The 27,384-nt window shown below is 41.2% G+C and overlaps 1 protein-coding gene across 4 annotated transcripts in view; it reads right to left on the bottom strand.

Moving 5' to 3' along the window:
- The window catches only part of LOC149831912 (protein ANTI-SILENCING 1-like), a 135,222-nt gene that overhangs the window by 44,415 nt on the left and 63,423 nt on the right, over window positions 1-27,384 (bottom strand). For all 4 annotated transcript variants that reach the window (XM_090014216.1, XM_090014217.1, XM_090014219.1 and 1 more), the window contains exon 6: window positions 13,546-13,638. In XM_090014216.1, coding sequence (XP_089870342.1) covers window positions 13,546-13,638 — 93 coding nt within the window. The remainder of the gene's footprint in view (window positions 1-13,545; window positions 13,639-27,384) is intronic.

Below are 27,384 nucleotides of genomic sequence, written 5' to 3'. Positions count from 1 at the left end.
ACACACACAGTGTGGGCTGGCTCCTCCTAACTGTCCATACAGTGTGGGCAGTGCTGTTTTCTGATGTTTCAATCCATGTTTGGAAAATCTGACCCCACAGATGTGTTTAGCATGATTTGTAAAAACCGAAAAATGTTGCTACTAAATTTTTTGTTTATCTTACAAAATATTTCAAAAAAATAAAATAGGCAATTTGGGCCTAGATCCACATTTCGGATCTAGGACCCATAAAGGGGCAAGCAATTATAAATAGTGTCAACCAAAAAGGAAATAAAAATAATAAAATAAAAAAAAAATTTATAAGGTTAACCTGGGGATCCCCAGTTGGATCCATTTGGATCCAACTGTGGATCCATATCATTGGGGTTGGCTTACGGGTCTCGGGTCCGGACCCGAGCCGAGCCTTGTGTAACAGGGCTTATAAGTGTAAGGGGCAACCCGATAAGGGTTGCCCGATAAAATCTAAAAAAAAAAAGTAGAAGAAGGGGCAACCCGATAAGGGTTGCCCGATAAGTCTGGAGCAAAAGAGGGACTCAGAGGTTAGGGTTCTGAGAGAGAACCCTAACGGTATCGCATGGGGGAGGAGGCCTTGAGGCGCAGCCGCCGGCGGGAGGTTCGGCCCCGACCTTGTCGGGCTATCCCTTTCAAAAGCAGGGGGGCTCTCGGGTGGGTTTCCCCCTCTCGCTTTTTGTTTCCCCAAAGATCTCTCTCTCTCTCTCTCTCTCGCTGTGTGTGCGCACGCCGGAGGAAGGAGCCCATCACCGGCCAACCACAGGCGTCAAGGGCCCCTCGAGCATCTCCCTTCACGGCGGTTGGAAGGAGCGTCACCAGTCGGCACCCCTCTGCGACAGCCGTCTCCGGCCACCGGAAAATCACCGTAAGAGGTACGGGTCCCCTCTCATGGAAATGGATGAGAAATCAAAACCCTGGTTCGATTTTATGTTTTTCCTTAGGATGGAAACCCTGAAAAATAAAAATAAAGGGGATTTGGGGTCATCACTTTAGTTGATGGTGGTAGGCGACAGGCCCAGCCGACTGCGTCGGCTGGGCGTGGTGTTAGTTTTGGCAGGGACCCAACCGACCCGGTTGGTTGGGTACAGGTGCTGGTTGTGGCAAGGCCAGGGCAGGCCCAACCGACTCAGTCAATCGGCTGGGTGTTGGCCTGGGATCTCAGGTAAAGCAAAAAAAAAAAAAAACAAGGGGTTTTAGGTTCAGTATTCTGATGTTCTTGCTTGGCATTGATAAGTGCATTGACATCTTTGACTCGAATGTGACGTTAGTCATTTCTTTTTTTGTATGTTTCATAAATTTGATCAGCCTGTGCATGTTTTTCAATAGTGATAATTTTTGTTTGTCTGTAAAGGAAAAATCTGGAATTGTGGGCTTACGTTAAGAAACTTTCTTAAGGGGCTATGGGTTGGGTATCGGTAGTGGGATTCCTTTTATGTTAGGACCCATGGATAAAACCCTGCGTAGCTTCTTGCATATTCTGGAATAGTCTAAATGGAAGTAGGGGGAGAACTCTACATATGATTAGGGACACATCCGTGTCGGGTTCACGCTGAGTTGTTCCACCAAGTAATGGGTGTTTATGAACCTATGTTGGATTGCCCTTTCACAATGCAGCTTGTGCTTTGTTTAAGACTTCAACTGTGTATATTGGCCTACTTATTTTTACCTTGTTGTCGTGGGCTGAGATCACACTAGGCTGATAGTACAGTTCATGTTCTTTCAGGATGGAGTTTCGCTTGAGATGGGCTTGAAATCATGTTATCCATTCACACTCTTGCTTTCTTTATTTTTCTTACATATGATTGAATATTATCGAAATAATGTCTTCATGGTACAGTTAAATTAGAGAGAAATCTGTAGTCTATTCCATGTGATGAATGACTTGATTTTGCTGGCTTGTGGTACAGATGTTATAGGAAAATATATACATAAATAGTTGTTAAACATGTAAGATGTTGTTTACTCGCAGCACACACATGCCCAAACTGAGTCTGTGTGTATTCTGTTGGGCCCGGCCGATAGGGTCGGCTGGGTTTCGCAGGATTAAAAAGAAATAATATATATACAGAATTTCATAAAGGGGATTTTCTTTATGCTGTTTAGGTCTTGACAGCATACACAGGCCCAGACCGAGCCTGTGCATATGCTGTCAGACCCAGCCGACAAGGTCGGATGGGCTGGATTTGTTTATTAAAAAAATAAAAATAAAAAAAAATAAAATAATATATGATTCCTGCTTTTCTTCTTCAGTGATATATTGTTCGGTTTGACAGGAGGAGTATGAGTTTTTAATAGATGTACATTTTGATGGGAATGAGTAGTGTTATGAGTATGCGTGTAAAATGTATAGTCATGTTTCTACTAGACTATTGATGTCTCATTTAACATAAGTATGCGAAATTGCGGGGTTTATTCGCGTGCACATACTCACAGGAGATATGTATTGGTAGATACCCATATGTGATGGAGGTAGTACACGTAGTGAGAATGTAAAAATGATATGTTTAATAGCATCACTCAAACCACACAAGTTGGTAGGGCACACTACTACATTGTTCCCGTTGTCCTCACGGGCTGGAGTCCCGTAAGGGTTCCCGCAAGGGAGGATGCGGGTTTTCACTTTACTTTTGCATATGGGGTTGTAAACTTAAAGAATCGACTTTAATAAAAATATAATGAAACAAGAACAGTGTAATATACTTTGTGAGATATCTCATCTGGAGTATGAGAATCTTAACTATCCGGTCTTGGGGAGACTGTGAGGATACAAAAACTCCGTGTGCGTTGTTGCCCCTGAACCCGATATTGAGGTTCTTCTCCTGGCCACGGTTTTAGGGAGAATCCACCACTTTACCCGGGAGTGGTGTGTTAGTCACAGCTGTGAGGTTATGGTACCAAGGAAGTGACACTTGTGGGCGTGGGGTGTCCCTTGTGTCCCCGACATTAGATGTGGAAGGTCTAATGTTCCGAAGGTGATTCGGTCGAGAGCTAAGTGGGAACCCAGTAATAAAATATAAATTGTGTGCTAAGCTACCCTGGGAACCTAACTTGACCTCGGGGATTTTACCCGTTTGGTGTATCCGCGGGCGATGGAATTAAAAAGAGGAACTTAACATTGTATGCATTTAATAGGGCATGCATATGGAAACATGAACTTAAATAAAAAAAAATAAGGTGTTCATACATTACACATATATCATGCATAATTTTGCTATGCATTAGATCAGGCATGGTCTGTTTCTTTTCCCTGATATATGTCGTTGATGGGTGATGGCTACTCTTTAATGTATGTAGAATACCCTGCTTACTCAAAGTGAATACCTGTTATTGATTAAAGTTTATGCATACTTAAATAATGTTGCATGGATGCTTAAGTTGGATTGAGTAGATGTAATAATTGCTTTTCCTCAAGGAGAATTGCATAAAATGGTACTTGTGTTCTTTATGCTCATTTATTTTCATTAGAGGGATCTGTACGCAGAATCCTTTGGATTTCTGACCCCTCCTTTTTATGGTTTTTCACAGGAGCAGAAACTCATTGAAGCGACTGGTGTCTGGGCAAGGCACGGGTGTTACGCACTTGCTGGATACATCTTAGAGGGACATCATGGCTTTACTTTTGTTTTCCTTTTTGGTTCTATTAATTGATGTTGCACTTTCAGTAATTCCTTATGCAAGTGTCTCTAGACATGTTTATTAGTTTTTCAATAAATGAATAATGTTTTGATGTTGGTTTGGAAGATAAGTGTAAGCTCTATCGTGGTGTGTGGTTATCCAGCGGTGAGTGGAACTGTAAAGGCCCCAGGTCTATGGGAATATTTTCAAAAAAAAAAAAAATTCCGCATTTTCCAGTGGATGAGTTGGGGTCGTTACAGGTTTGGTATCATAGCCACCACAATATCTTACACTTTTATCATCATTTTTGCAATAAATTTTAATTTTTGAAAGTGAGCCATGTCCTGAAGTATCAGCAAGTCGTGCCTCGTACTCCAGAGCAGTCGTCTTCACTGGTAAGGTTATTTAAGTACTTTTAGCTAAGCATTGATATTTAGTATGCTTGATTGTACGTAGGAGTAAACTTTATTATAGAATAAACTAAAAATATATAGTTGTTCGGTATCAACCCAAGAGGGGTAGAATCAGAGAGGGTCTAATTTGTGAAATGCACGTGTGTTGTAGATGTCGTATACTCGCAGAGGTGCCTCGTCTTCTACTGCTGCTCCCGCAAACTGGCAGGAGCAGAGAGATTTTATGATGGAAGTCATCCACACCCTGACTGAGACCATGACGGCTCAGGCGGCACAGACAGCACAGGCCGTGCAAGCGGCACGGGCTGCGCAGGCGGCACAGGTAGCTCAAGCGGCACAGGCTGCCCAGGCAGCTGCGCAGGCTGCCACACAAGCAGCAACTCGCGACCCACCTGTCAATGTTGTTCCAAACGTGGGCGGCGCTTTCTTCGAAAGGTTCCTGAAGTTGAATCCGCCAACTTTTTCAGGAAAGACAGACCCAGAGGCAGCGGAGAACTGGGTTGAGGAGGTGGAGCGGGCGTTCGACGTTCTATCTGTCCCTGAGGACAGAAATACATCTTTTGGCACGTACCGTTTGAAGGGCGATGCCAAGAAGTGGTGGGACACCCTGCGAAGGGTGAAGTTCGCTGACTGGGACGAGATTCCCTGGGAGACGTTCAGAGAGGAGTTTCTGGATGCATACTTTCCCTCCTATGCCGAGGAACAGATGCAACGAGAGTTCCTCGATTTGACTCAGGGGACCATGAGTCTAGCGGACTACACTACAAGGTTCCGGAACCTCGAGAGGTACTGTCCGAACCTCTTCAAGAGTGAGAAAGCAAGGGCGGGGAAATATGTGCACGGATTGAAGGATGGGTTGCGGACCCGCGTCTTGACGAGTCGACCTACTACTTTGGCCGATGCGATTGAGTCGGCTACCGTTCTGACTAAAGATTGGGAGAAGTCCAGGGCTACAATTAAGAAAGGGGGTGGCAATGGAGATGGTTTTTCGGGCACGGCAAGGAAGAATCCACCAGCAGGCGGAAGGGTTCAAGGTGGCAAGAAACAACGGACCCATGATGGGCGACAACACAATCGATTCCAGCAGCAGAGGCAACAGGGAAGGGCCCTGCCAGTGTGTCGCAAGTGCGGCAAGAACCATCAACCTGGCTTTTGCCCTATGTTCAAGGGGGTCTGTTTTCAGTGTCAGCAACCTGGGCACATCGCTCCTTTCTGTCCGAACAAGCCTGCGGTTCCGGGAGGACAGCAACCACCACAACAGCGACAACAGAGGCAACAACAACAACAAGATCAGCGCAGGACCAATGGGCGAGTCTACGCGGCTACAACAACTACTCAGGGCCATCAGTCTGATCTGATCGAAGGTATATTCTTAGTTGCTGAACACTTTGCACGTGTGATGTTTGATTCTGGTGCAACACACAGCTTTATTTCTTCTTCGTTTGCAAAGTTGCTTGATTTGGTACCTTCTAGCCTCGAAAGGGCTCTGGATGTGATGTCACCCATGGGTGCATCCTCCTCTTGCGAGAAATATTTCCCAGCAGTTTGTGTGGTTATAGAAGGCCATGATTTGTCTGCCGATTTGGTCATTTTAGATATGACATTTTATGATGTCATTTTGGGCATGGACTGGTTGTCCAAGCATAATGTGACCCTCCAGTGTCGGGGTAAGAAGGTTATCTTGGAGCGTCCCAATTTGTCTACGTTATTGCGTCGTTCGACGAGACCGACCGACGGGGTGAGAGTCGTCTCAGCTTTGAAGGTCCTCAAGTACCACAAACAAGGTTGCATGATGTTTCTGGCCAGTGTGTCTGCTCAAGATAGTCAGGCGACACCCTTAGAGCAGTTAGATGTTGTTCGTGAGTTCCCGGACGTCTTTCCAGAGGATTTGCCGGGCTTACCGCCATATCGGGAAATCGAGTTCTCAATCGAGCTAGTGCCTGGAACAACACCTGTTTCTCGAGCTCCGTATCGCATGGCACCTGCAGAGTTAGTAGAATTGAAGAAGCAGTTGCAGGAGCTTCTTGACAAAGGATTTATTAGACCAAGTGTGTCCCCTTGGGGTGCACCAGTCCTCTTTGTCAAGAAAAAGGATGGCTCAATGCGACTTTGTATCGATTACCGTATGCTAAACCAAGTGACGGTGAAGAACAAGTACCCACTGCCGAGGATTGACGATCTGTTTGATCAGCTGAGGAAGGCAAAGGTGTTCTCGAAGATTGACCTTCGTTCTGGGTATCATCAGTTGAGAATCAAGACGAAGGACATTCCAAAAACGGCATTTAGGTCCAGATATGGGCATTATGAGTTTCTAGTGATGTCCTTTGGACTTACAAATGCCCCTGCAGCGTTTATGGACCTGATGAATCGGGTTTTTAGTTTGTGGTTGGACTCGTTTGTCATCGTGTTCATAGATGACATTCTGATTTACTCAGAGTGTAGAAGAACACCGAGAACATCTACGAATCGTATTACAAACACTGAGGGAACATCAACTCTATGCTAAGTTCTCAAAGTGCGAGTTTTGGATTGATAGAGTAATGTTTCTCGGTCACGTAATTTCCGAGAGAGGAGTTGAGGTTGACCCAGCCAAGGTGGAGGCTGTGTTGTCATGGGAGCAACCAAAGACGGTGACTGATATCAGAAGCTTCTTGGGATTGGCGGGCTACTACCGTCGATTTATTCAAGACTTCTCGCGTATAGCTGCCCCTATGACTCGACTGTTATAGAAAGGAGTAAAGTTCGTGTGGTCACCTCGATGTGAGGACAGTTTTCAAGAGTTGAAGAATAGGTTGACCACTGCTCCCGTTTTGACATTGCCCTCTGGGGCAGGTGGTTTCGTCGTGTACAGTGATGCTTCCGGGACCGGACTGGGTTGTGTCCTCATGCAACATGGCAAGGTTATAGCGTATGCTTCTAGACAATTGAAAGTACACGAGAAGAATTATCCCACGCATGATTTGGATTTGGCAGCAGTAGTCTTCGCATTAAAGATTTGGCGCCACTACCTTTATGGGGAACAATTTGAGGTTATGTCCGATCACAAGAGCCTCAAATATATTTTCACTCAAAGGGATTTGAATTTGAGGCAGCGGAGGTGGTTGGAGTTCTTGAAGGATTATGACTTCTCCATCGCTTACCATCCGGGCAAGGCGAATGTGGTGGCAGACGCACTTAGCAGAAAGACGACGGTCACAGTTGCTAGCCTGATCGGACGCAGTTGGAATTTGGTCGAGGAGCTGGTCAGATGGCAGCCATTTGCAGGAGATTCTGGACGCATCATTTGTGCGGGGATGCAGGCCAGACCGGAGATCATAGATCGGATCGAGGAGCTCCAGTCAGCCGACCCGGATTTTGAGAAGCTTTGTGAGAGTGCCCAAAAGCCAGAAGCGCAGTTTCGTCGAGAGGAGGACGGAACCATCATGTTCGGAGATAGATGGTGGGTTCCAAAAGCGTTACGGGAAGAGCTGATGAGTGAAGCTCACAGATCGAGATTTTCCGTTCACCCTGGTTCTACTAAAATGTTCAAAGATCTTCAGAGGACTTATTGGTGGAATGGGATGAAACGGGACATCGCGGAGTTCGTGTCCCGGTGTCTTACCTGTCAGCAGGTGAAGATTGAGCACCAAAGACCTGGTGGACTTCTGCAGCCACTTGAGATTCCAGAGTGGAAGTGGGACGACATCTCGATGGATTTCATAGTAGGGTTACCTACGACCCGACGACAACGAGATGCCAAATGGGTAATAGTAGATCGGTTGACAAAGAGTGCCCATTTTCTTCCAATTAGAATCAGTTAGAGTTTGGAAAGTTTGGCCAACCTTTACGTCGATGAGATAGTTAGACTTCATGGGGTGCCACGTTCGATAGTGTCAGATCGAGATCCGCGTTTCACATCTCGATTTTGGCGCCAGCTTCAGAAAGCTTTAGGCACAACATTGAAGTTTAGCACTGCGTTCCACCCGCAGACGGATGGACAGTCAGAACGTACGATCCAGACGCTTGAGGATATGCTGAGAGCATGTGCTTTAGATTGGGCAGGCGATTGGGACAAACATGTGAAGTTGGCAGAGTTTTCGTAGCAACGGAGTCTCCCAAAATCATCCAGCACTATGCGGACCAGGTGCGTTTAATCCGGCAGCGATTGATTGCAGCACAGAGCAGGCAGAAAAGCTATGCTGATCAGCGACGCAGGGAGCTCAAGTTTGAGGTAGGCGATCATGTGTTTGTTCGAATTTCGCCTACGAAGAGTGTCTTCAGGTTTGGAAAGAAGGGGAAGTTGAGTCCTCGATATGTTGGACCTTTCGAGATTCTCGGGCGCGTTGGGGAGACCGCATACCGAATAGCACTCCCTCTCCAGTTTTCGCAGATCCAAGACGTATTTCATGTCTCGATGTTGAGAAGATATATACCTGACCCCTCACATGTGATTCACTATGAGGTGATCGAGGTGCAACCTGACTTGACTGCGGAGGAAAAGCCAGTAGAGATTGTAGACCATCAAGAAAAGACGCTGCGAAATAGGACGATTTCGTTCGTAAAAGTGCGTTGGCAGCATCACGGGCTAGATGAGTGCACTTGGGAACCTGAGGCGGCTATGCGTCAGCAGTACCCTCATTTATTTGGTACGTTCTAATTTCGAGGACGAAATTCTTTTTAGGGGGAAAGGATGTAAAAACCGAAAAATGTTGCTACAAAATTTTTTGTTTATCTTACAAAATATTTTAAAAAAATAAAATAGGCAATTTGGGCCTAGATCCACATTTCGGATCTAGGACCCATAAAGGGGCAAGCAATTATAAATAGTGTCAACCAAAAAGGAAATAAAAATAATAAAATAAAAAAAAAATTTATAAGGTTAACCTGGGGATCCCCAGTTGGATCCATTTGGATCCAACTGTGGATCCATATCATTGGGGTTGGCTTACGGGTCTCGGGTCCGGACCCGAGCCGAGCCTTGTGTAACAGGGCTTATAAGTGTAAGGGGCAACCCGATAAGGGTTGCCCGATAAAATCTAAAAAAAAAAAGTAGAAGAAGGGGCAACCCGATAAGGGTTGCCCGATAAGTCTGGAGCAAAAGAGGGACTCAGAGGTTAGGGTTCTGAGAGAGAACCCTAACGGTATCGCATGGGGGAGGAGGCCTTGCGGCGCAGCCGCCGGCGGGAGGTTCGGCCACGACCTTGTCGGGCTATCCCTTTCAAAAGCAGGGGGGCTCTCGGGTGGGTTTCCCCCTCTCGCTTTTTGTTTCCCCAAAGATCTCTCTCTCTCTCTCTCGCTGTGTGTGCGCACGCCGGAGGAAGGAGCCCATCACCGGCCAACCACAGGCGTCAAGGGCCCCTCGAGCATCTCCCTTCACGGCGGTTGGAAGGAGCGTCACCAGTCGGCACCCCTCTGCGACAGCTGTCTCCGGCCACCGGAAAATCACCGTAAGACGTACGGGTCCCCTCTCATGGAAATGGATGAGAAATCAAAACCCTGGTTCGATTTTATGTTTTTCCCTAGGATGGAAACCCTGAAAAATAAAAATAAAGGGGATTTGGGGTCATCACTTTAGTTGATGGTGGTAGGCGACAGGCCCAGCCGACGCAGTCGGCTGGGCGTGGTGTTAGTTTTGGCAGGGACCCAACCGACCCGGTTGGTTGGGTACAGGTGCTGGTTGTGGCAAGGCCAGGGCAGGCCCAACCGACTCAGTCAATCGGTTGGGTGTTGGCCTCGGATCTCAGGTAAAGCAAAAAAAAAAAAAACAAGGGGTTTTAGGTTCAGTATTCTGATGTTCTTGCTTGGCATTGATAAGTGCATTGACATCTTTGACTCGAATGTGACGTTAGTCATTTCTTTTTTTGTATGTTTCATAAATTTGATCAGCCTGTGCATGTTTTTCAATAGTGATAATTTTTGTTTGTCTGTAAAGGAAAAATCTGGAATTGTGGGCTTACGTTAAGAAACTTTCTTAAGGGGCTATGGGCTGGGTATCGGTAGTGGGATTCCTTTTATGTTAGGACCCATGGATAAAACCCTGCGTAGCTTCTTGCATATTCTGGAATAGTCTAAATGGAAGTAGGGGGAGAACTCTACATATGATTAGGGACACATCCGTGTCGGGTTCACGCTGAGTTGTTCCACCAAGTAATGGGTGTTTATGAACCTATGTTGGATTGCCCTTTCACAATGCAGCTTGTGCTTTGTTTAAGACTTCAACTGTGTATATTGGCCTACTTATTTTTACCTTGTTGTCGTGGGCTGAGATCACACTAGGCTGATAGTACAGTTCATGTTCTTTCAGGATGGAGTTTCGCTTGAGATGGGCTTGAAATCATGTTATCCATTCACACTCTTGCTTTCTTTATTTTTCTTACATATGATTGAATATTATCGAAATAATGTCTTCATGGTACAGTTAAATTAGAGAGAAATCTGTAGTCTATTCCATGTGATGAATGACTTGATTTTGCTGGCTTGTGGTACAGATGTTATAGGAAAATATATACATAAATAGTTGTTAAACATGTAAGATGTTGTTTACTCGCAGCACACACATGCCCAAACTGAGTCTGTGTGTATTCTGTTGGGCCCGGCCGATAGGGTCGGCTGGGTTTCGCAGGATTAAAAAGAAATAATATATATACAGAATTTCATAAAGGGGATTTTCTTTATGCTGTTTAGGTCTTGACAGCATACACAGGCCCAGACCGAGCCTGTGCATATGCTGTCAGACCCAGCCGACAAGGTCGGCTGGGCTGGATTTGTTTATTAAAAAAATAAAAATAAAAAAAAATAAAATAATATATGATTCCTGCTTTTCTTCTTCAGTGATATATTGTTCGGTTTGACAGGAGGAGTATGAGTTTTTAATAGATGTACATTTTGATGGGAATGAGTAGTGTTATGAGTATGCGTGTAAAATGTATAGTCATGTTTCTACTAGACTATTGATGTCTCATTTAACATAAGTATGCGAAATTGCGGGGTTTATTCGCGTGCACATACTCACAGGAGATATGTATTGGTAGATACCCATATGTGATGGAGGTAGTACACGTAGTGAGAATGTAAAAATGATATGTTTAATAGCATCACTCAAACCACACAAGTTGGTAGGGCACACTACTACATTGTTCCCGTTGTCCTCACGGGCTGGAGTCCCGTAAGGGTTCCCGCAAGGGAGGATGCGGGTTTTCACTTTACTTTTGCATATGGGGTTGTAAACTTAAAGAATCGACTTTAATAAAAATATAATGAAACAAGAACAGTGTAATATACTTTGTGAGATATCTCATCTGGAGTATGAGAATCTTAACTATCCGGTCTTGGGGAGACTGTGAGGATACAAAAACTCCGTGTGCGTTGTTGCCCCTGAACCCGATATTGAGGTTCTTCTCCTGGCCACGGTTTTAGGGAGAATCCACCACTTTACCCGGGAGTGGTGTGTTAGTCACAGCTGTGAGGTTATGGTACCAAGGAAGTGACACTTGTGGGCGTGGGGTGTCTCTTGTGTCCCCGACATTAGATGTGGAAGGTCTAATGTTCCGAAGGTGATTCGGTCGAGAGCTAAGTGGGAACCCAGTAATAAAATATAAATTGTGTGCTAAGCTACCCTGGGAACCTAACTTGACCTCGGGGATTTTACCCGTTTGGTGTATCCGCGGGCGATGGAATTAAAAAGAGGAACTTAACATTGTATGCATTTAATAGGGCATGCATATGGAAACATGAACTTAAATAAAAAAAAATAAGGTGTTCATACATTACACATATATCATGCATAATTTTGCTATGCATTAGATCAGGCATGGTCTGTTTCTTTTCCCTGATATATGTCGTTGATGGGTGATGGCTACTCTTTAATGTATGTAGAATACCCTGCTTACTCAAAGTGAATACCTGTTATTGATTAAAGTTTATGCATACTTAAATAATGTTGCATGGATGCTTAAGTTGGATTGAGTAGATGTAATAATTGCTTTTCCTCAAGGAGAATTGCATAAAATGGTACTTGTGTTCTTTATGCTCATTTATTTTCATTAGAGGGATCTGTACGCAGAATCCTTTGGATTTCTGACCCCTCCTTTTTATGGTTTTTCACAGGAGCAGAAACTCATTGAAGCGACTGGTGTCTGGGCAAGGCACGGGTGTTACGCACTTGCTGGATACATCTTAGAGGGACATCATGGCTTTACTTTTGTTTTCCTTTTTGGTTCTATTAATTGATGTTGCACTTTCAGTAATTCCTTATGCAAGTGTCTCTAGACATGTTTATTAGTTTTTCAATAAATGAATAATGTTTTGATGTTGGTTTGGAAGATAAGTGTAAGCTCTATCGTGGTGTGTGGTTATCCAGCGGTGAGTGGAACTGTAAAGGCCCCAGGTCTATGGGAATATTTTCAAAAAAAAAAAAAATTCCGCATTTTCCAGTGGATGAGTTGGGGTCGTTACATGATTCATTGCTGGGAATCAGCTGTTGGATCATGCTTTCTTGATGAAAAAATATGATTTGATGAGTCTTCAAATTTATGAAAATTTTGAGTGACCGATTTTTTAGGCCATATAAAAAACTGCTCACATGTCATAATCGGATGATCCAAGACTTATTTGTATTAAACAGACCATGCACATCAGATATGCAAGGTCAGATCACTAAAAATGAAAAATTGAAACAAAGACTGTCTGCACCCTCCCATCCTTGGGAGGAGTCTCTCTCTCTCTCTCTCTCTCTCTCTCTCTCTCTCTATATATATATATATATATATATATATATATATATATATATATATATATATATATATATATATATATATATATAGAGAGAGAGAGAGAGAGAGAGAGAGAGAGTAGGGACTTAATCCCAATTCTTGTACATTAAACAGTTTAGTTTTGCTCAATTAAATATGGCATGTTTACCCAGAACAGGTAAATTGTTTCTGCCATATCACATAGGTAAGGGTGCAGGTACGAAGAGTATGACATGGCTATTTCTAGAGGTAAGGTATGAAGGTATGGTAAATACATATGCATACTTACATGCTAATGCTATATATATTTAAAATTAATAACAAAAAGAAGTATGTCAAATAATCCAAAAGAAAAAAAAGAAACCTTACCCGCTAATCTAAACAAAATCCTAACCCTAGCTAATATCAAGAAAAATAGGACTACAGGTGTCAGCTCAGATCTGGATCTGACACCTATGTATACTGTGTGTTATATTTATATATAAAATATGGGCAGACACAAGCACACACACAGTAGAACAAACCAGAATGCAATGATTAATTGAATATTTTACACAAAACTAAAGGTACAAATCAAACAAGGGCAGCAAGAAATTTGTTTTGTACAATTCAAAAGATTACTGTATTATGGGCATTCAAATTATAACAATAACAGAAAAGAAGCAAGAGAACCATCCATCTGGGTTAAAAGATATCCATTGATCAATCAAAATCAAGGATTATTTTATCCAGCCAGCAAATGGGGGTATTTCAAGATATTGTGAAAGATAAACTACCTCTACTTCGGATGAATTGTAAGATGGATCCAAGTTACCAAGCAAAACAAGTGTTCCCTGTTCTTGAGCTTTCTGCATTCGTTCTTCCCATGGCTAAAAGACAAATAAGAAAAATCCTTGAATTATATAAGGCAAGAATAAAACTGCTATCGTTATAGCATGAATATTGCTGTCACACACACACACACTATATATATATAGCGGTCTGCAATCCAGTTTTCGATTGCAGTACCGATATATATGTACATATGTGCTTGGTCTAATGCTCATTCGCCTATGTGCTGTGAATGTGCATTGGTGTTACAGTCAATACCTGCAGGAAATCAATTTGAAAATCTTATTTCTATTGAAATTGTGAAATCTGATCGGTTTTGGATATTTATTTAAATCTGAGATGAATAGATGTTAAAACTGGTCAGTTTTAAAGGTTTGGGTTTTGCCTAATGTGATAAATCTGATAGGATTGCATTCATTCATTTGCCATGAATATACATTGATGTTGTGCATTGTGAACATAAGTTTGTATATCTATGTAATCGCTAAAAATTTTCAAATGTCATGAATTATTTATTAAATTGAATATTGGTTGTATGTGAACCACTATTGAAATTGTTGAATTTGATGGAGCAAGGGCCCGAATTTGTTATTGCATGATGATTTGAATAATTGTTCTTGTGTAAAGAACTCTTAATTGATTAAGATGGTAAAAGAGACCAAACTGTGTAATAATTTTCTTTCTTGATGTTCCTCTTAAAGGGTGAAAATCTTGGATGGCAGTCGTGGGGACCATGAGGATACTAAATACCGTGTGCAATTGTTGTCCTCAAGAACCCGATGTGTGGTTCGTATTCCCGACCACAGTTGTAGGGAACTTTCAGCTACTTTGCCTAGGGGCGGTACTGTTGACTCAACTGTAGTTATTGGTATAACAAGAAAGTGACATCAATGGAAGCAGATTTCGTTGATGTCCCGACATTAGGTGTTAATGCCTAATGTTCCGATTGATGGTGTTGATTCCTGATATTAGTCAGGAAACAAGTTAATAACTCAATAACTAAAATACAAATTATGTGTTAAGCTATGATTGAGAACTACTTTTAACCTTGGAAACTTTACCCGTTTTGAGTATCCGTGGGTTAGTAAGAAAGTGAATTAAATTTGTGTGGATTAAATAAGGACATGAATAAAACACAATTCTGATAAAGAACTTAAAAAGTTATTCATGTTGCATTGGTGCATGCATCCTTAAAAGTTTATACATTAGTTTCATGCATTTCTAAATCTTTGATATGTTCTATGTCAAATGGACTCGACAAAACAGATGCCGCACCCGCGTCGACGCGACGCAACGCGGGATCGCGTTCGGGTGCGGCACCGGGTGCGGTCAACACGACCCTGGGTGCGGTCAACACACCTAGGGTCATTTTTGTCCACAATTTTGGGCGAAAAAAAAAAATTCCCCCCGATGAAAAGGAGGATGATTAGGGCAAAAAAAATTTTTTGCCCTAATCTCTCCTCTCTCTCCCCCTGAGCTCGAGCTCTCCCATCGCCGCCGCCCCCAGCTCCGCCTCCCAGGCTCCTCCTCTCCTTTCGCAGGTATGTCTCTCACTCTCTTCTTGGGTCAGCTGGGGAGGGGCCGAGCCCCCCCCCCCCCCCCTCTCTCGGTCTCTTGTTGGGTCGGCAGGGGAGGGGCTGAGCCTCCCCTGCTCCCTCGTTTTTCGGCACAGGAGGGGCCGAGCCCCTCCCCTTTATGTTTTACTTTTCTGGGTCGACAGGGGAGGGGCCGAGCCCCTCCCCTTTATGTTTTTCTTTTTTGGGTCGACAGAGGAGGGGTCGAGCCCCTCCCCTTTATGTTTTTCGTTTTTGGGTCGACAGGGGAGGGGCCGAGCCCCTCCCCCATCTGTTTTTTTTCTTTGGGTCGACAAGGGAGGGGCCGAGCCCCTCCCCCATCTGTTTTTTTTTTTTTGGGGTCGACAGGGGAGGGGCCGAGCCCCTCCCCCATATGTTTTTTTCTTTGGGTCGACAGGGGAGGGGCCGAGCACCTCCCCCATCTGTTTTTTTCTTTGGGTCGACAAAGGAGGGGCTGAGCCCCTCCCCCATCTGTTTGTTTTTTCTTTGGGTCGACAGGGGAGGGGCCGAGCACCTCCCCCATCTGTTTTTTTTTTTTGGGTCGACAAGGGAGGGGCCGAGCCCCATCTGTTTTTTTTCTTTGGGTCGACAGGGGGCCCCTCCCCCATCTGCTTTTTTTTTTGGGGGTCGACAGGGGAGGGGCAGAGCCCCCCTCGCTCTCGCTCTCTTGTTGGGTTTGCAGGGGAGGGGCTGAGCCCCTCCTTCTCCCTGTGTTTTCAAATTGATTTGAAAATTTTAATGTATTTTTTTTTTGTGTTTTCAGAATAAAAATGATGGATAAAGGGAAAGGACTTGCGTCATCCTCATCCCAACATGTGAGTTCTGCTGATAGTTGCAGTGGGATTGATGATGTGGGGCCACTATGGGTATATGTAGATAAACTTGCAAAAACTGGAGAAGGAGGTGGTGGAAACAAGAGATTTCGATGCAAGCTCTGCGAAAGAGATTTTGTTGGGTCTTACACAAGAGTGAAGGCTCATTTGTTGAAGATATCAGGACATGGCATTTCAGCTTGCAGGAAAGTTGATGAGGCAATGCGAAGACAATACAAGAAAATACAAGAAGAATATGAGAAGAGAAAGGCAATGGCCGATTCTTCTGCAGTTTGTGTGCCATTTGCAAGCCACCAAGAAGATGCTGAAAAAAAAAGAAAAGTCAATCTAGGAGGTAGAGGAACGATACAAGCAACATTCAATACATATGGAAGAGAAGAATTGGATAGAAAAGTTTGGAGGTATTTTTATTCTGGTTCACTCTCATTTAATGCGGCTAGAAATCCTTATTGGAAGGATTTAGTAACATCCTTGGCAAATTGTAATTTGAGTGGTTATGTGCCTCCAAGTTCAGAAAAAATATGAACCACACTTCTTGCAGAAGAGAGGGCAAACGTGGAGAGGTTGCTAGAAATTAAAAAATATTCATGGGAGCAAAATGGAGTTTCCATTGTGTCTGATGGATGGACAGATATTCAAAGGCGTCCATTAATCAATTTCATTTTTTGTTCGCTTAGTGGCCCAATATTCTTGAAAGCAGTTGATGCATCTGGGGAATATAAAAATGTAGAGTATTTGAAGGGATTGTTTATAGAAGTGATAAAAGAAGTGGGTGATCCGAAAGTGGTACAAATCATTACAGACAACACTCCGGTTTGTAAAAGTGCAGCGTTGAGTTTGGAGAGTGAGTACCCTCATATTTTTTGGACTCCCTGTGTAGCACACAGCTTAAATCTAGCCCTAAAGAGCATATGCAACCCCAAAGAAGAAGAAAATTCACAAGCATATGCTTTATGTTCATGGATTGAAGATTTATAAAGAAATGTCAAAAGCATTAGGAATTTTGTTATTAACCACCATCGTGCTAATGCTATATTTAATAGGCATTCTGACTTGAAATTATTGAAGGTCGCTGAAACACATTTTGCGTCCATCGTTGTGAGGATGAAGAGGATTAAAAGAGTGAAGAATGCTTTGATTAACATGGTGACTGATGAAAATTGGACATTCTATCGTGTTGATGATGATATAAGGCTCAAGAAATTAAGAAATTCATTCTTGATGATGAGTTTTGGGACAGATTGGTATACTTCCTTCAATTTACGCAACCTATTTGGGAAATGTTAAGAGAAGTTGATAAGGATGAGCCCATGCTTCACAGAGTTTATGAAATGTGGGATAATATGATTGAAAAAATACAAGTTATAGTTTTCATGCATGAAGAAAAAAAATCCTGCATTGGATGATTCAGATTTTTTTAATCATATTCATTCAATTTTAGTCAGAAGATGAGATAAGAGCAACACTCCTTTGCATTGCATGGCACATTCTCTTAATCTAAAATATTATGCAAATAAGTGGCGGGCTGGTGGTATTGGTCGTGTCCCTCCAAATTTAGACCCAGAGCTATCAAGACATAGAAATATGTGTATGACAAGACTTTTTCCAGAAGCATATCTTCTACATCAAGTCACACAAGAGTTTGGAAAATTTTCATCTTCGAGATTATATGCACCGGCATTATTCGCGAGAGAAGAAGATAATATATATCCTATCACATGGTGGTCAACATTTGGATCAGAAACACCTCTTCTGCAACGTCTTGCATTAAGATTGCTATCGCAGCATGCTAGTTATCTTGTTGTAAAAGAAATTGGAGCACATATTCCCAAATCCACAACATGAATAGAAATAAACTCACCAGCAAGCGTGCAGAGGATTTAGTATATGTTCATTCAAATCTTTGATTACTTTTGCGAAGCAATGATGAATACATGTACTAATTTGCTCTCTTAGTTATTTGATTATTTCTTAGTTTTCATTTAAATATACTTGTATTGTATTTATCATTTTCAAATTAGGTTTATAATGCAGACAAGGAACATCCAAATTTTGGGATATAAACCCAGAAGAGTGTGACTTCGAGGGAGAACATGAATTTAACGTAACAAACATGGATTTAGTTGAGCCCAGTATTCCTTCTAATGATGCATTTGATGATGAAGAAGAAAATTATTAACATCCATTACTTCATCTTCATCAGGATATACTTTGGTATGTAATTTAGTTCTTTTATACAATACTTATTTGATTGATATTTAGGTCGATTTATGTAATTGCTTTACTTATTTGATTGATAATTTGATATTTAGGTTGATATACTGCATGCATGATGAATCATATTATGAGTTTATGACAATGTTTACTGTTAAATGTTAAACTATTAAAACTTCAAAATTTTATATATATATAATTTTTTTTTTACATTTTTTCCCCTGCCGCACCCCCGCACCCGGGTTTTTTGGAAGTGCCGAATCCCCGCACCCACTCCCGCACCCGCACCCATGTGACATAGGATATGTTTGATTTATCATGAAAGTGTTCAATGCTTGTTTGAATTGCTTAGATGGTAAGTTAGTTTTGATGATTTGTTGCCTGTGATTTCCTCTTAAATTTTGTATATGATTTAATTTATGCTATTTTCTTATTGTTAATTTTTTAGAGAATCACGTACGAGAACTTCGGTTCTTACTCATTTTCTAAAAATATTTTTCAAGCACGAAAGCTCAGTGATGAGAGGGATTGGCTGGCTGGAGGACTCGAGGTTTATGATTTGGTGGTTCGGGTTTTGATGTGCATGAGATGGAATACAATTGATTTTCAATTCTTAAACTCTCTAACTTATTTGATTAAATAAATAAAGTTCAATTCATAGTTTTAAATTGACTCTATGTTTGAAATGGTTGATGGTATGGGAACATTAAACTGTAATGTGCCCTTAGTCCTTGGGAGGTTTTATGCAATTGTGTTAAAAATTAAAAAACAAATCGCATTTTTCGAGTGTCAGTTTGGGGTTGTTACAGTTTTTTAGATGGTACACTTTGGCAGTAATCTGTTTTTGGGCTCTATCTTACATGACTACTCTAATGATGTTGTGTTTGGACAGTATATTGTTTGATTCAGCTATAGTTATCTGTATTTTGAGCTTTGCTGCAATCACATTGACTGAATCTTAGTTCTTGAGAGAAATTTTGTGTTTTCTTTTGGGTATTTGCTGGTTGTGCATGTGGTGTGGTCTCCTATTTTGAACTGTTTCTTATAGGGCCTACTATTTTGGATTGTTTATTGGGTTTGGCTGCAGCATTTTATAGCTTGTATTTGTTGTAGTTGTTGGTTTGTCCAGCATTTTTGCACTATAGTTAGGGGTTGTGTGAGGTATGGAGAAAGAAGGAATTAGGATTGTAACAATAAAGTTGGATGGGACAAACCATCATTATTATGTTGATTTTATGTCATAATAGTTGGAAAAGGGCTTGGGGGGTATTTAAATGGCTCAAAGGTGAAACCCAAGCCCACTGATGCTAATTTTGATGAAATTATAGAAGAATGGGTAGTGAATAATGCAAGGGCTATGTCACATGGGTGCGGGTGCGGGGGTGTGACACTTTCAAAAAACTTGGGTGTGGGGGTGCGGCAATATATATATATATATATATATATATATATATATATATATATATATATATATATATATATATATATATATATATATATATATATATATATATATATATAGTCTAAAAGTTGGACATAAATGACCTTGGGTGTGTTGACCGCACCCAGGGTCAGGTTGACTGATCATGCATAATTCTACACATAAATTCAATATATTTTTCATGCATGATCATGTGCAATAATTGCTTAAAAATGCGTGTTTGCAAAGGTATTCAAAGATTTTTATCAAATTTTAAATTAAGCAACTCGAGCCCTTTGTGAGCCTTTTTGGGTAATTAATTAAGTTTTTGAAAAATACTTTCAAAAAATGGAGTTGTTTGAAATATTTGAAAAGTATACAAACTCTTTTTGAAAAAGTTTTTCCAAAACCTAATTATTATTATAAAAAGGAAAGTTTGAGAAAGGAAAAGGGGCCTCCCACTTTGAAGCTCACGGCTCTCTCTCTCTCTTCTTTCTCTACCAGCTAGCCGGTTCCCTCTCCTTTTCTCTCCTACTTCTCTTTTTCCCTTTCTTCTCGTCGACGGTTCCATCTTCCTTCATCAAAGGGTGCAGCGGGCATAGATCATGGAGAGGCCGCTATTTTCCCAACCAGTCCGTTGGAAGTGGTCTGCGAGGTGAGCTTCTTCTTCTTCCCTTCTCCATAGTTTTAGTAATAATGTATGCTCATACTCGATTTCAGCATCTTCAATGCATATAGCATGTTAGATTCACGTTTTCTTTTGTGCATCATATTTGTTTTGCATTCATCATAGATAAAATAGTTAGTGCTTAATATTAATCATTTTGGCATAATAGATTAATAGTAGATAGCGTAACTTAGTGTTGTTTGCATATATATTTTCTTTTAGTTCAGTAATCGGTGGGTTAGCAAATTTTTTTTAGAGCAGCAATGACGACTTAGCCTGTCAGTTATTATTTAATCTGACTGGGTCTTTAGAGAGGAAGACCTTGATGCAATTCCTACGCCAAACAAGAAAACACGAGCACTGAATCATATTGTGTTTCCTTACTTTTGTTGAGTCAGATCAGGTCAGACCTGCATATCACAAAGGGTTTGGATTTGATCATACTGGTCAAATGATCATCATGGTTCTGCGCAGGAAGCACTGATTCCCCACTTCATATTGATCTAGGCCGTCAATCACGCGTTCTGCATGACTGGTGTTGTTGGATCGATTGCTGGAAGCCTCCTTTAGCTGACATGGTTAAACTCGTTGCTTGCACACTTAGGTCATTAAGTTTACTTCCAATGCATACCTAGTCCGGTATATACATTTTTTTCTTTCCTTTTTTTTTACTTAGATTCAACATCGTATTTTTAGTTCAACGTTTTTTTTATATTTCTTCTTTTTGTTAGTTATTTAGGTTCAGCCTATTGTGTTGGGCACCAGTCGGTCAGCCTATTGATCATTTGGTGTTATATTTTTCTTACTTTTTGTAGCAATGATCTTTACATAGGTTGTTCATCATTTAATCAAGTATTTAGTGTTAGCTTTAGATAGCCGTGAGTCATTAGTTACTAATTATTTTAGTAATTTATTGCATTAGCCATGAGTTCTTCAGCATTAGTAATTGTTTAGGTAGTTTCAATCTTAGTTAGTTTATTTTAATTATTTCAAGCAATTCATTAGATGTAACTTTAGTTAGTTGGTTATTTCATAGTTTGATTCATTACTTGAGGTAATTGAAGTTGTTTTAGTTAGTCTAAGTAGTTTTGCTATTTTGTCATTTAGTGGTTTAGTTGTTACATATAGTTCATGTGTGATTCATTTTAGTTAGATCTTGTTTTATTATTTTTTTTAGATCTTGTCAGTTTCCTTCGTATTGCGTTGTTTTGTGTTTTTTATTTTTGCAGAAAGCATTGGAACGTGCAATAGAGCCCTTTCGTGCCCCCAAAGTGCCCTCTAAGGTCCCCTCGGACTCTTAGAAGTGCCCTCAAGGAACCCTCAGAAAAGCAAAAGTTCAAGAAAACATGCATTACCTCAAGAAGGGACAAAAAGACTTGAAGCACTAAAGCCTTTTCTTTTCTTTTTAAACTAGGATTTTATTTTATTTATTCAATTCATTGGGTTGTAATAAGGCCTTTCTATTCTTTTATTTGTTAAGCCCTATGCATAGGGCATTACTTTTTAGTGATTTATTTATTCAATTAATTCATTTTTCTTTCAACAACAACAACAACTACGCCTTCATCCCAAAACAATTGGGGTCAGCGATATGAACCAAAAAAGAAATTCATTTTGGGTCTTCCACATGAATCCTTTTCCTCCAATCATTTCTATCCAACGCCATGTCCTCGGTGAGGTTCAAAGCATTCATATCCTTTCCTATCATCTCCATCCAAGTCTTCCTAGGCCTACCCCGACCTCTTTTAACTAATATATTTTCCCATTTCTCCAACCTTCTAACTGGAGCATCATTAGGCCTTCGCCGAATATGTCCAAACCACCGTAAACGATTCTCTCGCATCTTATTTTCAATGGGTGCAACACCTACCTTCTTACGTATCTCTTCGTTCCGAATCTTATCTTTTATTGTATTTCCACACATCCATCTAAGCATCCGCATCTCAGCTACACTCATTTTTTGAATATGATGTCTCTTGGCAGCCCAACATTCCGTACCATATAGTAAAGCGGGTCTAATAGTCGTCCTATAAAACTTTCCCTTCAACCGCAATGGCATTCTACGATCGCACAGCACTCCAGTAGCACTTTTCCATTTCATCCACCCAACCTTTATCCTATGATTTACATCTCCATCAATTTCTCCATACTTTTGAATGATGGATCCCAAATATTTGAAATAATCATTCACCGGTATATCTTGCTCACCAAGCTTCACTACACTCCCATCACTACTTCGTTGCTTACTAAACCGACATTCCATATATTCAGTCTTACTCTTACTCAACTTAAAACCTCTAGCTTCCAATGTCTGTCTCCATAATTCTAACTTAGCATTAACCCCAGCTCTAGACTCATCAATCAAAACAATATCATCAGCAAACAACATACACCACGGTACATTTTCTTGAATTGATCTCGTAAGCTCATCCATCACTATCGCAAATAGGAAAGGGCTTAAAGCAGATCCTTGATGTAACCCAACCGTTATCGGAAAATTGGTTGTCACCCCTCCACAAGTGCGGACATTGGTTACTACTCCTTCATACATATCTTTAATTATACTAATGTACTTGAGAGAAACACCTTTCTTCATCATTGTCCACCAGAGAACGTCCCTAGGTACTCTATCGTATGCCTTCTCTAAATCAATAAAAACCATATGCAAATCTTTGTTCCTCTCTCTATATCTTTCAATAAGTTGTCTAAGAAGATGTGTGTTTAAATACGAGTATATCCCGTTCCCTGAGATCGACCCGGACTCCACCACTCGTGCGAGCCGGTTTTCATATTTTTTGTGTCTGGCTTTCACTGGATTTTCATTAAAATATTGTTTTAAAAATCATTTTCCAAAACTCACACCATTGACCGCACCGGGTGCCGCACCTACACACGCACCCACGTCGCATCGACGCGGGTGTGGCACCCAGTTGGCCGAGTCCTTGTGACATAGTACAAGGGTTAAGGCTTGGATACTAGGTTCAGTAGAACAAAGGATAGCTATGAACCTTTCTTCAAACAAGTCTACAAGCAAGACAATGGGGCGAGGCAATATCAACTCACTCAAGAATTGAGAAGTATGCGTCAAGAAAGAAAGTCGATTGAGAAATTTTACTCTGATATGCAGAGAATTTGAGATGCTCTAGCACTCATGGAGGATCGAACAAGATGCGAAAAGTGTACTAAGTGTGAGAGGTGCACTTCATGTCAAACATGTCTGGGGCTTCTTGATCAGCATAAGGAGACAACTAGAGTTATTGAGTTTCTTATGGCACTTCGACCAAAGTTTGATGGAGTAAGGTGTGTCATACTGCATCGTACTCTCTTACCCTTGGTCATTGATGTCTTAGCTGAATTGATTGCAGAAGAGACCAAGATAAGGTCTCTTGGAACCTATTCATCCAATGATAGTGTATTGGTAATCCCCAAGCAATTAGGTGGCAGATTTGGTGGTAGAGGCAATGGAAGAGCATGAGGAAGAGGTGACTTGAGCTCTATTCAGTGACACTTGTAAAAATTTTGGCCACATGAAAAACTCTTGCCCAACCCTCAGAAAAAAAAAAGTGGAGTTTAAGTAGCATATTTTGATGGTAAGGGCACCAAGCCCAAGTATGATCACACTTATATTGGTGTTCAGTCGATTGGTTTATCTGTTGAGAGAGCCTCAAAATCATTAGGTAGTGGTCAATTTTAGTTATTGGAGAAAATGCAACAATTGCAATTTCTTGCACAATCAGTAGCCTCTCATATTATTGATTTTTCTTCTGGTCAGGTATCTTAGGTTGCTCCTCTGATTGGTTAATAGACTCAGGGACTTCTTGTTATATGACAGCCAATGAGTCTATTTTAACCAACTATCATCCCTACAATAGCACTTTTCGCAGATGGTTCTTTTATGAAAGTCAGTTATGTTACTTTCGACTCTTATCTTGGTAGTAAGATTAATTTTTCTCAAGTTTATCATATTCCATCACTTGCTATGAATCGTATCTCAATTGATAAAATTATCAAGCTTAATTGTAATGTTATTTTCACTTTTTAGTTGTGTAATGAAAGATCAATTGTTAGAGAAGAAAATTGAGATTGGCGATAGAAAAGGAGACTTATACTACTTGAACTAGCTTCATACAAGCGCACAAAAGAGGTCTAGGTGGGAGCTTCGGTCATAGATGAGTCTATTTTGTGGCACAAGAGACTGGGTCATATTTCCAGCTTTAGGTTGCAAAAGTTTGTGTCTTTAGGAAACATCGGTGGGCCTCAGTTAGTTGTATCTAATCATGTTAGAGACTGTGAAAGTTGTAGGTTGGCAAAGGGTCATGCTTTGTCATTCGGGTCTAGTAATAAAGAGCCTGAAAGTCCATTTGATCTTCTTGTATATTTTGAATTGTGGGGTCTTTCGCCGATTTTGTCAAAAGGAGGATCATCATATTTTGTCACTTTCATAAATGATTGTACAAGATTTATTTGGTTATATTTTATGAAAAATAGAAGTGAACTTTTTGATATCTTTAAGAGTTTTGAGTTATGATTGAGAATCAATTTGTAACTAAGATTAAGATACTTTGAACTGACTCTGGTGGTGAATATGTCAATTGCGTGTGTGAAAAGTTTAAGCATGAGAGGTATAGACCATAAAAAATCTTGTCCCTACACTCCTGAGCAAAATGGAGTGTATGAAAGAAAGAATAGATATATCTTGAAGACAACAAGAGTTCTTCTATTTAAAAGTAAAGTGCCCAAAGCATTTTGGGCAGAGTTCAGTTGAGTATCTATCAAATAAATTATGTCATTAACTATGCTTTAAGGTATATCTCCATTTTAAAAATTGTACGAAAAAACTCCAAATTATGATATGATGAGAGTATTTGGATATATATGTTTTGTTCTTCTACCTGATAGATATAGAGATAAATTATCTCACCAAACAGTTAAGTGTTGCTTTCTTGGTTTGGATAATGGTCAAAAGGGATACAAATGCTATGATCTTGTTCGAAAGAGGGTGTGGGTATCCCGATATGTCATCTTTCATGAAGATATGCTATACTTCAGCTAGAGTGGAGAAAAGTCGAGATGAGTCAGATTTGTCCTTTTTTGTTCCTTTTAAGGATGTTGAGAAGCAGTCGTCGTACATATGTGTATGCATATGGGTAGTTTGGTAACTACTCAAGAGGTCAAGGGCATTATTGTAAATAAGGTTTTTCAGTCTAATCTCTCTATTTAAGTGAGATTAGACCTAATGAACAAATATGATTTCTCTCTCTCTCTCTCTCTCTCTCTCTCTCTCTCTCTCTCTCTCTCTCTCTCTCTCTCTCTCTCTGTGTTTTTTGCTAGAAACCCTAGACGACTGCAACATGGTATCAGAGCAGGCGTAGCTCTAGGCGTCTGACTTGATCGACCCACACGCTGATCTGGTGGTGTTGTGTACATCGTGAAGAGCGATCTGAAGCCTCTCCACTAGGAACACAGATCGGGTGGCGTTGTGTGCAGTGACTACAGCGATCGTTGTGTACAGAGTGTACAGAGATCTGGAACCTCTCCAGCCAGCAGGAACATGATCGGGTGGCGTTGTGTGTCAGCGTGAACAGTGATATGAAGCGTGTGTGTAGTAGCAGGGAGACCCCCGACCGTATGTTGTGCATGTAGGAGCAGGTATGTGCGCGTAGCAGCAGGGACACCCCGACCATGTCGATGGTGGTTGATGATAGTTTAGTGGATGTTGAAAAGGTCTACAGTCTCCATCATGATGTAGTTGTGGTATGCAGGTTGTCAGAATTTTTTTTTGTGGTCGTGGTATGCATCTTGTCGCAGTTTTTTTTAAGGTGAATAGTTCAGATTTTATCAGGGTGATTAAAATCTGGTAGAGTCGGCTTACCAGTTGGTAGTTGGTGCGCACGTTAGTTTTGAATCTAAACTACGTATTACAGTTTTTTTCATATCAGATTTTATCAGTATGATTAAAATCTGGTAGAGTCGGCTTCTCAGTTGATAGTTGGTGTGCACCTCAAATCCAAGTTTTCGGCAGTTGGCAGTTGTGTGTGGTTGTACTTCCATGGCTGAAATACAGAAGTCAGACATGAAGAGACATGAAGACTGAAATTGTGTCTGATTATAAAGGCTTTGCAAACCCATTTTCATATGGATCATCTGTAAAGTTGGATGACTAACTATGCTAGATGGTACGTTCATGATATCTGTTTTAGGGCATCGTAGAAAACATATTTTGTTGGAAAATGAGCCCAAGGACAAAACTGGAAAGTATGCTACATGAGAAGAGGACAATGATATTGTCATGTCTTGGATTATGAATAGTGTGCAACCTCACATAGACGACGGGCTCATTTATTACACCTCTGCAAAACAAATGTGGGATAATTTGCAAGACACTTATTCTCAAGAAACTAATGTTAGTCGTATTCTTCAAGTAGAAGAGGAGATCTATAAATTGTAACAAGGAAACCAAACTCTAGCCCAGTATTATGCTATTGTGAAGGTAGCTTTTGAGAGACTAAATGCTCATAGACTATTATGTTGTGACAAACAAAAACTACACCAGGAGCATACCATGGTCGCACGGTTCTTGACTGGCTTGTCAGCTGAATTCTCAGTTGCCAAAGTTCAGATGTTGACAGGCTCAGATGTTCCCACTCTTGCTGAGGCATATAATCGACTGAGCAGGCTTGTCATGTCCCTTCCTTCATCTCAATCGGAATCACAAATCTTTGATCTGTCTATCTCCTATGGCCGAGGCCGAGGTTTTCTTCATAATTCTCGAGGTCGTGGACGTGGTCGAGGCACGGGAGGACGAGGCAAGCTCTAGTGTACCTACTGCGAGAGATTTGGGCATTTAGAAGATAGATGTTTTGACAAGAATGGATGACCTCCCGCATCTTCAGCTAAAGTTGTTCCTACAGCACAACTGGCCAAACCCGAGTCCCCCACTCTTCCTCCTAGTGATTCGGTTACACTCACTCGTGTTGAGTATGATGATCTGTTGGCACATCTTCCATCTAGTTCCCCTGTGGCTGATATTGCATGCTCTACAAGTGATGAATTATCTTGCCAATGTAGGTGGTGGA

The sequence above is a fragment of the Nuphar pumila genome, chromosome 7 (genome assembly GCF_984573655.1).
Source record: "Nuphar pumila chromosome 7, dmNupPumi1.hap1.1, whole genome shotgun sequence".
NCBI classification, from domain to species: domain Eukaryota; kingdom Viridiplantae; phylum Streptophyta; class Magnoliopsida; order Nymphaeales; family Nymphaeaceae; genus Nuphar; species Nuphar pumila.
The sequence above is the reverse complement of the archived record's forward strand: the minus strand, read 5'-3'. Positions and strand labels throughout refer to the sequence as shown.